Source organism: Squalius cephalus (assembly GCF_949319135.1).
Source record: "Squalius cephalus genome assembly, chromosome: 3".
Lineage (NCBI taxonomy): Eukaryota > Metazoa > Chordata > Actinopteri > Cypriniformes > Leuciscidae > Squalius > Squalius cephalus.
Window position 1 is genome coordinate 46,431,546 of NC_137124.1, and position 11,928 is coordinate 46,443,473.

General features: G+C 37.0%; 1 protein-coding gene across 4 annotated transcripts; it reads left to right on the forward strand.

Moving 5' to 3' along the window:
- The first annotated feature begins 6,314 nt into the window (after positions 1–6,314).
- Positions 6,315–10,038, forward strand: LOC307156156 (uncharacterized protein). 4 transcript variants are annotated; one of them, XR_013820663.1, is made up of 11 exons: positions 6,315–6,395; positions 7,188–7,386; positions 7,536–7,585; positions 8,030–8,078; positions 8,183–8,258; positions 8,359–8,440; positions 8,533–8,566; positions 8,650–8,736; positions 8,879–9,043; positions 9,205–9,262; positions 9,355–10,038. XR_013820663.1 is itself a non-coding variant. In XM_079867385.1 (11 exons), exons 5-11 carry the CDS (start codon positions 8,236–8,238, stop codon positions 9,402–9,404), a joined length of 408 nt encoding a protein of 135 aa, XP_079723511.1. In that variant the 5' UTR covers positions 6,315–6,395; positions 7,188–7,386; positions 7,536–7,585; positions 8,030–8,078; positions 8,183–8,235; the 3' UTR covers positions 9,405–10,038. The 4 variants fall into 4 exon arrangements, 1 of the variants encoding a protein (XP_079723511.1); XR_013820664.1 differs by having other exon boundaries at positions 8,183–8,239; XM_079867385.1 differs by having other exon boundaries at positions 8,650–8,681; positions 8,915–9,043.
- The last annotated feature ends 1,890 nt before the right edge of the window (positions 10,039–11,928 follow it).

Genomic DNA, 11,928 nt, shown 5'->3' on the forward strand with positions numbered 1-11,928 from the left:
TGTAGAAAATGAAATGGATCCAGAGAACCATTTCTGCCATAATTTTCAACAGGACTTTGAGTATTACTCTGATGAAAGTTTCAATGTGGGGATGGGGTTCTTTTCACTGATTCACTTCAATAGCAGGAGTATGCAAAGTAATTTTTTTAAAATTAAAAGTTATTTGCAAACCTTTAAGGAGAAATTTAGTGTGATAGCGATTTCTGAAACTTGGATCAGTGAAAAAAAATCCCTGTTGGATGGTTTAGATGGATATCAAATGTTTGTTCAGAATAGGTACAATAAAAGGGGAGGTGGTGTTGCATTATTTGTAAGGTCTAATTTAAAATGTAAAGTTATTGTTAATATGACATTTTCTATTGATAATTTGATGGAATGTTTATCTGTTGAAATTGAGGGCAATAGATCTAAAAATATGTCAATTAGTTGTGTTTATCGGACTCCAGGTTCCTGTATAGATAAGTTCAGTAAGATAATATCAGAGATGCTTGAGAAGCATAATGAAAAGTTTATCTTTGTTTGTGGAGATTTCAATATTGATTTATTAAAATCTAATGAGCATACTAAAACATCAGAATGTGTTAATACTATGTTTAGTTTGGGTTTTTATCCATTAATATTGAAACCAACACGAATAACTAAAGATAGTGCTTCATTGATTGATAATATTTTTATAAACAAATCTAATGTGAAAACTAAAATTGGACTTCTAGTAACAGATATTACTGATCATTTACCTGTGTTTACGGTTTTGGATATGTTGAATGAGTTACATTTAAGAATGGAACAACAAAATTTTAATTTAGTTAGATTAAAATTATCTGGAGCTATGGAAGCTATGAAAATAGAATTATTAAATCAAAATTGGCAAAATGTTTATGTTGAAGATGTTAATGATTCATATAATGCATTTTTGGAAATATTTACCCAAATTTATGATAATCATTGTCCTTTGAAAAAATGTAAACAGAAAAGAGGAACAGTATAAAAAATATAAAAACAAACTAATATCAGTACTAAGAAAGCAAAAAAAGGATTACTATGACCAGCTATTGCAAAGATACAGACATGATATAAAGGGTACTTGGAGGATTATTAATACCGTAATGAAAAATCATAAAGACAGAGATTTTCCATTGTGTTTCAAACATAACACAACATTAGAAAATAAAGAGGCTATTGTTGATGCCTTTAACCAGTATTTTGTTAATATTGGTCCAAATTTGGCTAATGAGCTACCAAAGTTTAATAAGGAATATATTAGTCCTACATTTGATAATATTAACACAATGTTTCTTGGAGGAGTATGTGATAGTGATGTCTTAGAAGTAGTAAGTAAGTTTAAAAATAAAAAGTCTACTGATTGCAATAATATTGATATGGCTTTTATTAAAGAAGTCATTCATTGTATTATTAAACCCTTCACCTATATTTGTAATAGATCTTTTTTAACTGGAACTTTTCCTGATAAAATGAAAATAGCAAAGGTGTTTCCAGTTTATAAAGGTGGCGATAAGCAAACACTAACTAACTATAGACCTATCACTGTTACCTCAGTTTTCAAAAATACTTGAAAAATTGTTTATAAACAGATTGGACTCCTTTCTAAATAAATATGATGTACTAAGTGAGCACCAATATGGATTTAAGAACAACTGCTCTACATCCTTAGCTGTGATGAAGCTTGTTGAACATGTTGCAGCTGCAGTTGACCAAAAACTCAATACAGTCAGTGTGTTTATTGATCTGTGTAAAGCATTTGACACTATTGACCATGCTTTATTGTTGAAAAAATGTGAACAATATGGTTTGCGAGGGGTCACACATCAGTGGTTAAAGAGTTATTTAAAGGGGTGATGAACTGAGAAATCAAATTTTCCTTGAGCTTTTGACATATAAGAGATCATCATACTATAATAATATCCTGTAAGTTTCAGAACTGAAAACTACCTTGTTAGTCCAATAAAAGCTTTTATAGACATCAGGCTCAGCAAACGACTCGTTTTTCAAAGTGGGGAACTATGACGTCAAAGAGGATAAAACACCGCCTCCACAAAAGAAGATCAACGCCTACTTCAACACGGCCTGTTTAGCCCCGCCCACCGATTCGCCCAAACATGCTAAATAACATAGGACGACATGATGATTGCTAAACCGGATCGAGCTACTTCCAAGCAATAAACATGCTGTTTACTAAATATTAGTGGTGGGCCGTTATCGGCGTTAACGCAGACTCTTATCGCGCGATAAAAAAAAATATCGCCGTTAATCTATTCTCCAAGTTGGGTTGGGAGCGTTGGGAGCTGGCTCAAGCTACACAAGCTATGATGACGCAATCTACCCGCGGCCGCGAGGAACACCCGGCTGCAACGCATCATATTCGTCGTCATCTTAAGTAAACACGGCTGAAAGTGAAAGCTGGTGTAAAAGATCTGTGCAACATCCATTATTTGGACTTGGTTTGTATTTAAGCCGTCCGACGTAGACTGTGTGGTGTAACAGTTCGGTAAGTTAACACACGACTAATCCGTTCTACCACCTCAAATTCAAAACGAAACATATCACTGAATACCAGCGCGCGCGTATTATTCCCAATATATCTTAGTGAGTGGTGTAGCACATAATCTCTTTTTATTAAAAGCGCCCGATTTTAAGAATCGTTGTTGTGTTTCTTTTTAACTGAAAATACATCAGTTAGACAATATTCTAATTTTAAATTTGGGGTTTCATAAGCTCCAAGCCATAATAAACATTAGACCTACTTAAGTCTCTGCAGCTAGTGTACTTAAATTTTATTTATCTGCAAAATTATGTTGTATACTTACAGTTTTGCACAATATATGTTCTCAAAACTACATACACCCTTTCAAAAAAAAAAAAAAAAAAAAAAAAAAAATACATTTAGCAGTTGTTTAGCAGGGTCTGTGTAACCTGTTCTGAAATGGTTTTATTATAATATCGTTATCGCAAGAGGCTGCAATGTATATCACAATATGGATTTTAGGCCATATCGCCCATCCCTAATTGATAGCCTATAGTAGTTGATAATAACATAGGCCTACCTAATGTTGCCTATATACGTACGGAAACAGTACAGTAGTAACCTTTTACAGTCTATGAGTAGAACAGCTTTCTCAAGCAGTTTGTGATGCATTTTGGAAACAGGAGATGAGCACCTGGTCTAATGCGTCACCTGGCTTGGGAAACCCGTTCTCAAAGACTTACTTTTATAGTCATTATTTGGGTAGCACACATACTCTGAATGCCTTCGGCAGAATTCAAATGAGCCATTAAAAAAATTAATCTATGCCCACCTCTACTAAATATTGTGCGTGCCTGTTTGTGGAAGAAGACAGTCTGCATAAGCTTCCTTCGGATTCCAGCATGGTTAAACTTTATTAAATCAGTCAATCACAATTTCCCGACGGATCTGCCAGCAACATGTAAGTAACCATGTGTATTCTAATGCCTGATCTGCGATCAGTGATTTCTGATGTGTAATTATTCAAGTTCAGATATCTTTCTCTTAAAATCGTTCAATACTGTTTATGCATCAGTGACTAAACGATCAACTTCACATCATTTCTCGTAGTATTATGAAAATAATCTTTTTTTAAACTGTTATTAAATTATATACAGAAAGCGATCAAAGAACGATCCCTTTCCATTCGCCCAAGCTGTCAATCAAACAGCACAGCGCGAGCCGCGAGAGCTTATCTGGACACTTACCAAACTCGTGATGAAATAATGACACTTAGACTACACAACGAAGCTCTTACTGTGTATTCACATCGTGTTTGCATTGTGATTTGGTGTAAGCATTTGTGAGAGTGCAAAAATTGCGTTGCAATGATAAGATCTTTATTCACGCGATCAACAGACTGTCTGTCATCTGCTCAGTCAGTCAGTGCTCATCATGCTGCAACCTTTCATGCGATGTAATAGATTTAAATATAATGCTTTAAACGATACTTTTCACGATTTGTTAATCTCGATAGCTGTAATAGTAAAAACGTAGTAAAAGTTTTCGAGAGAGTTCATGTAATACTAGCTATTTCATATGCAAGCATGTCAGCCAATCACAGCAGTGGGCGTTTGCAGTGCAGTCTCACAGCAGACACGCCCCTTAAAACGGAGCGTTCAAATCTGAGGCTGAAATCAGGCTTGGAAAAATGGCTTTTATTTATAAATTATGACAATTTTTGACAATGTTATGACAACATTATAAGGGCACCCCAGGCAACATTATAAAATAATAAAACAATCCAGTTCATGACCCCTTTAAAGCCACAGTATGGAATTTTTCTCCACTAGGGGTCGCTAACCTCTTTACAATAACAACGGCGTAGTTTGATGACGCAACACATGCTAAGAATTATGGATGTTGTCGTCAACGTCAAGCCGACCGATCTAATAATGTTTATGGATGACTGAATACATCGATGCTTTTATCATGACTGTGATATGAAGCAGTTCGGGATTGCTAAGAGACAGCTATCAGCTCCAAACGCAACGCGAGCTCGCGCGGATATAAAAGGAATATGGACATTTCATTCTACCGAACTACACGCAAGTGCAGAATTACAACTCACAGGTCAGTTTATTAGACAAATTAAACTTGTGAGGTAACGCAGTGCTGTTTCACTTGGTCTAACATTACACTATCACACTAAACTGCATTTGAATGTGTTGAAATGTATGTGTTGGTTTGTCTATATGAGACTAGCAGTAAGCTAGATCAACATTAGAATAACATACAGATCATATTCTAACATTTTATCATTGTTGAACTATATAACATTGATTAGTTGTATGTAAATGTGCTCACCTGTTTAATAAAGTACATGTAGGAGCGGTCGAAGTCTCGGACGTGGAGCTCTTGTTTATATACTGTCTATGGGAGCGCTAGGCATCTCGAAAACACCGCGCTGATATTGATTCTCGTTTTAGTTCTCCTTTTTTATCCAAAGTCTGCTTGCCATGGTCCGTAATGTTTGAACGAAACAACAACAGAGTGCAAATAGACATTGCGAACTCCACAGTTGTCTGCGTCTGTCGCTTTGGTTAATCAGAGGGCTCTGCTCATAGCTCTGGTTACCATGGCAGTACGAGCGGAAATCATAGGCGGAAACCAGTGACAACGCGGAAATGACGCCATTGACTGCGACAAACTGGAAATAAAGAAACGTCCCGTGTCTAAAAATTTAGGCTAATTAAAATTTCTCCTGGTTTGAAAGTTGTTGGAAACAGTCGGGATAATGTAAGTACACAACTAAAAAATATATATAACATAGATATAGTGATTTTTGCTCATTTTAAAGCAAAAAAGCTACATATTGTGCCTTCCCAGATAGCAAAAAATATCTGCACGGCTTCTTTTTGCCGCCGGCCCCAAGCTGTCGGCTATAGGTGCGCCCCGCTGGCGGAGATTAAACGTTTGCCGCCGAATACGTCACTCCCATTTCTTGCGAGATGCCGCCGGCGAACAGCCGCCGGGCCGCCGACTTCATTCTCTCTGACGGCTGCCGCCGTCTAAATGAACCGCGGCCGGCTGGCGGCAAGCCGCTTTGATATCGACCAGCCAGTGAAACTGATAGCATTTTAACTACTTTTCACATTTAAAGCGATTATAATTATTATGTGAATTATATAAATTTTTGTTGTTGCTCTAAAGCCATTAGGGGTTATAACAGATTTGACTCTGATTCCATTTAAATTAGCCTACTTTGAAACTCTGAAGCGATAGCAGATATGTAAAATATATAGAATTATTTTATTCACTTAAGGTGACAATTCTTTACATTTCTTTGATTTATGCACAATTTGAGATGTACCAATAATAGACCAAAAATGATTAATTTTTCTAAAACTTACTTGGCAATAAATATCTTTCTGATTCTGATTATTTTTTTAAATAAATATTTCATTCATGGTATGAACAATTTAGATTTTTCACCAATGCCTGAAATCAGTGAACAATGAAAGACATCTGCAACTTGGCCAAAATCTTGGGTTTGCTTTATATTTTTTTTTATTAATTTGCAACCATGGTAATGTCTATGAGAAACATGAAAATGTCTGTTTTGACCTGAAGGATAAAGTGAAATATTTAGAAATATTTTGTCTCTCTGTCATGTCTTTCATTGTTTTTACAAGCTAATTTTTTTTAATTTATTTTACCTTTTACATGTATAAGGGATTACTTTGCAGTTTGCAATTGCGAGTTTCACGACCTGTACAAATGTTTAAGAAAATGTTAAAGCACAAACAGAGAAGTACCTCCACCGGTCGAGAGGGGCAGCACCTAAAAAACTGAAGCAGATAACTCGTCTCGTCACCTCTATGCTCCTCACACGGTTGCAGTATTTGGAGAGAGGAAATATACGATCTTTTAAGTAAGTACATTTTGCCTTTTTGTGTGATGCAATATTACTATGTTCATTTTTGACATTGTTTTTAGTACTTCTTCTTAAAATCTGTTCTTGCCTAACTAGTCAAGCTAAAGTAACTTAAGTTAGTCTTGTTTGCAAAGTTTCCGCCATGTTTCTGACATAGCTAGGCTAACGTTACTTGGTTTCTTCCTGGCGTTGAGTTTTTTTCTTCTTCTAAGTATATGTTTAACTGTTACGTATGTTTGTACAAGTGTGAGTACATGTGGTTTAAGATAGTATTGGTCAGTCGAATTAACTAACGTTACAGTTCCTGAACTACGGACAATTATTCTGCCGCCTAACGTTACGTGGGAATGGAAACGTTAGCAAAATCTTCACGACAAGAAAGACTGATTTTTATAGTAGTATAACTTGTGTTGTTTTCTAACTAAACATAATTATGCTGCTAGTCTAGATTACAGTGTTCGCTACCACATGCTGTTCACCTTTTTTACACAGTTCAAGCATGTTCTAACGTTGCTACATGTTGAAATGTATCTAGCTACAGTAGGTAACGTTAGCCAAACTTTACATCTAGAAAGACTTAGCGGTAGTTTAACTTTTGGTGTTTTCTTACAAAAATAACGATATATATAGGTTGTTTATATGATTTTGTTTGTCTGAACATGGTTTTCTGTTGATCCACTTGTGAAAATTACTGCTTTTTCGAAGGGGTGAGCATTTTAATGTTGTTGATTTTGCCTGAAAAAAATGAATCAAAAAGTATACTTTATGCTAATGTGTCTTCTATTTTAGATGCTTCACATTGTTCAGTTTATCAACAAGGAGGATCTGCCATTTGCAGTGGTTCCGCAAGAGTGGTTTAGCGAAGGGCATGTGCCATTGGCCCCCATTTAACCTCCGCAAAAAAGACAAGGGAACAATTTAGCCATCCGCTGCACACCTCCACACAGCACCTGGGAGAAACATCATTTTAAGTTCATGAAGGGAGCAGGTATATGGGTCTGACTTGTACATTTGATTTTCCTTTATTTCATCTGTGTAATTTATTTGTCTGTTCATTGTGGATAACGGACTCTTTCATTCATTATTATTATTATTATTATTATTATTATTATCAAATTTCTGTTTCCTCTTCCTCAGAACCAGGTTTCTCCCCAGTAATCCAGAATCCGCCAAGAGTTTGAGTACAAGTAAGTGATGTTATTTGTGAAGTTTTTTGTCTTGGAAACTATTGCTTCTATTTAAAGTCGGCATGAACCAGAAGTTACAAACGACTTTTCTCCAGTGTTGTGATGTATTTCCAAGTGAAAGGGAATATTGAATAGAGGAGCAGGGTTTTACTCTAGCTCTCCTCACCTCCATCTCTGCTCATAGCAGACTAATGGTTTGAGGGAAGTTGCCACGCCCTCACGCCATTGCACATGACTGGAAGAGAAGTTGTTTCGAGGGGGGAGGGAAGGGTAATGTATTTGATTAAAGATTATAAGGGTACATGAATAAAAAAAAAATGAAGTGCACAGATGAATCATTTACATAAACACTACAATAGTACATATAAAAATACAAATTGTAAAAAAAAATTCATGCTGACTTTAAGATGATGAATCCTTTTATCATAATCTGTTTTTCACTAGGACACTTGATGGGATTCGCTGCAGCAGTTTCTGGATGAAAGGTGTTGAGGTGTGTTGTACATTCCATTAGCTTTGCACAGTTCAATTATTGTTTCGTTACTGAATATGCAATACTCTGCATTGAAATGAAAGATGTTATGTTTGCTCCCCCAGCTCATCAAGTACTAAGCTTTACACCCCCGGCAGCAAATTTACCCTGGCAGCATATGGGTGAAAACTCTGGAGATATGTAATACGTTGCGCTTAACTAAGTGTTACATTTAAGTCCAATTCATTAAATGTATGCACTAACTTCAAACATATTTTTACATGTCAATGATTGTCAATAGGAGGGAGAAAGTCATTGATCTATTGTTGGCCCTTGTACTCCAATGGCATCTCGTGTCAAGCATGAAGTTTTCAGCTGTGAAGGTATATTCTAGCCCTATGTTTTAATGTCCAGTGTTTTAACAGTATTGAAAATAGTGCCTTTAGTTGTTTTTTATTTTATTTTTTAAATGTAGAACCAGGCCCTGAGGGAAAGCATTGCACGAGCAGGTGAGAATTTGCACTGTTTCTTAAATTGTACTTTTTTGTGTGTGATGTAAGTCCAAAATTACCATATGCCTTTCATTTTGTAGCTTCGGATGACAGCGGCTTACTTCAAGAGCAGGTGAAGCAAGTTCAACAAACAATGTTGAAGATGTTTGCTTGCACTGGGCAATCAGGTACAACTTGCAAACAGCACTTGTGGTTGTTGGTTTAATTCCCACTGGGGCTACCTGTACATGTAGTAGATCTAGATATAAATGTCATAGTTTAGTAATTGAGGGACCAGGACTGACTATTTTATTCTGGGAAACCCTGTAGGTGCAGATCAGACCCTTATGCTGTGACGTCTTGCAGAATTTGGTGATGTTGTGTCTGTTGGAGTTATCCCTGTCAGGGGATCTGTTACTCCCCCTACACACCCAGGAAGATTTGCCGTGTCTTGACAACAGTTTGAAGCAGGATAAAAAGCTCCAGGAACAATTTGTAAGTTTGCTGATTATAACGCCATAGAGTAATCTAAAAAGTAAAATTTAAGATTGTATACTGCATATATTACAGTCTGAATCCTTAGCCTTTCACATTTTTTATTTATTTATGAGAAGCTTCAGAGAAATGTAATTTGTAACACTTTTTTGGATTTTCAGCTTGGTGTCGGGGATAAAGCATGTTTTAGAGACATGTTCCTGAAGATCATTGTTCAAAGTAAGTTGGATATATTTTTTATTATATTTAAGTAGATGTGTATGGCCTCAAGCAATTCAAATGAAATGATAGATCTGTATTTTCTAAATTAGCCATCAGGAAGAACCCGGCAACCCAGGATGCCACTGATGAAGCAGTCTAGGTTAACGTTTCGCGTTACCTGAAAGGAGCATCTGACCGTGAAGGCAGAAAAAGGCACCAGGCTGACTACTGACACCCCAGAATCACTGACAACTGGAATCCTTTCTTAATCTTGCAGTCAGTAACATCAAGACCCCTAAAGAAGTCAGAAGTGTCACGCTATACTCACTAACTGTGCAAAATACTTTTATTTTCTTTTTTCAAATATTAGTCCTTGTGCCACAGGTCAGCATTGCAGTTATACCGGTAATGGTCTATTCTACTCCAGAGCTTTACTATAAATTACTGCCACTTATCCTATTGTTAGAAATGGCTTGTAAATGTGATGTCATACTTTTATTTATTTTATTTGGTATGCTGCACATTATTTTCAAGTATTCTCTTTACTTGTCATAATGTTTACTGGTAATTTTTTTCACCCTAGAGCTGTCCTCTTTATATGAACAATTATTGTAAGAGTTGTAATTTGCTTGTAAGGCTGTTTTTTGTTGTTCTTTTTTACCAAAATTTAATTAGAAACCTGCATGTTAGTATATTTATTTATTTATTTTTCTGTTATGTTTCAGTGATCTGACACATCTTGTTTAAATGACAGTTACTGTACTTTGAAATGTGGAATAAAAATGCCAAGTGGATATTTGTCTGGTTTGAGCAATCATTATTCTTGATAAACTGCATGCTATAAATATTAAATATATATATATATATATAGCCAGAATAAGCGGCGGCAGATCGCTGGAAAATAGCGCTTGCTTCCGGCGGGCCGCGGAAGGGTCGCCTTCAATATAAAGGCGGCGGAATAGTGGTTGGCCCGCGGGCCGGCCGCGGAACGAAGGCGGTAGGAAGGCGGCTGCCGCTTTTAAAAAGCGGCTGCCGCCGGCGGTGCGCCGTCCAACGTGTTTGCGATGTCGCCATTCTGCCGCTTCTACTGCCGCCGGAGCACCGACGGTGGTCCGCCGACTCATTGCTATCTGGGTTTAAGTAATAGATTTCAGTATGTACAAATTAATAATACACAGTAGGCTTGGCGCGATAGTCGGTGTTACCGGTGTTACACGGTGTTCAGTCGCAACACCGGTTGCATCACTTGCCCACCGCAGCACCGCAAAAAAAAAAAAAAAAAATGTTTAAAGCAATTACGCAGTATCCGTATTTTCTGTCACCAGTTGACTAGCGTTGTATGATCACGCTCAACCATTCAAGCGCGACAAAACAAGAGACCGCGCTGTAAGTCCTGCCTATTACACACACACGCACACACGGAAAAGACGCGCGTCAGTATCGAGTTCTCTTTTCGGCCTTGAACAAAACATAACACACACAAATTATGCCAAAATGTCCGTTTTGTCGAGTGTTCTCATAAGAGCAAATGATTTAAATAATATCATAAATGAATGTAGAGATTTGTGAGAAAATGGGACGCGTGTCAGATGGAGTGTCATTAATGTTAATCAAAGAACAAAGGTAAGAGAGTAAATTACTCACTCAGACCCGGCGCCAGGAGAATTAGTATACCGGTAGCCTAATATGAATACACTCTCTTGTGTGCATAAATGAATCTTTTAACACATCTCCGGCGAACGGCTTCTTCACGCAAAATAAAAACTCTTCATAAAGCGCAGTGAAATTCATGTGGCGTTTCCTGATGGAACGAGGTTGTTCGTTAACTTCATTTTATACATGCAATTCACACGAGCTCTAAACGAATGTGAGACTGCTGCGATTAGTCAAACTTTATTAATGAAACAAAATCAGAGGGAATAGTTTCTTTAATGTATTTTTTTCTTTTAGTTTTTTTTTTACCGGTTGGTCACACGGCTTTCATAGTTTTCAGTTAGGCTAGTGCGGAGACCAGGGCCGGGTTTCCCGATAACGATGTATCTTGGATCTTAAAGGAGAAGTTCACTTTTAAAAAAACTTTTGCTGATAATTTACTCACCCCCATGTCATCCAAGATGTCCATGTCTTTCTTTCTTCAGTCGAAAAGAAATTAAAGGAGAACTCCGGTCAATTTTAACATTGAGCTCATTTTTTTGTACATTTGGAGTGCTGTCAATACAGAGAACTACGACAAAAAACGGTGTTGCCTACACCGAGTTATTCTATTTTTAAAATTTGCACCCTGTTGACTTCAATAGGGCAAGTAGTAAGCCTGCTTTTTAGCCTTTTAACATCCTTTAAGTGTCATTACAAGTGCACAGAAAATGTGAGTGATTCCTTCCGAGTGAACACGGGTGGATCTGACTGCAGTAGATGTTAGAGATATTAATAAAAACGAAGTTAATTCAGCCAGCGCTCATACCTTTGTTTACATCCTGTTTTCGGTGGAACGCCATAGTAATCGATTGTCGAGTTCACGCGCGTGATCATTGGTAACTAAACCTATGCGCGTGAACTCGACAATCGATTACTATGGCCTTCCACCGAAAACAGAATGTAAACAAAGGTATGAGCGCTGGCTGAATTAACTTCGTTTTTATTAATATCTCTAACATCTACTGCAGTCAGATCCACCCGTGTTCACT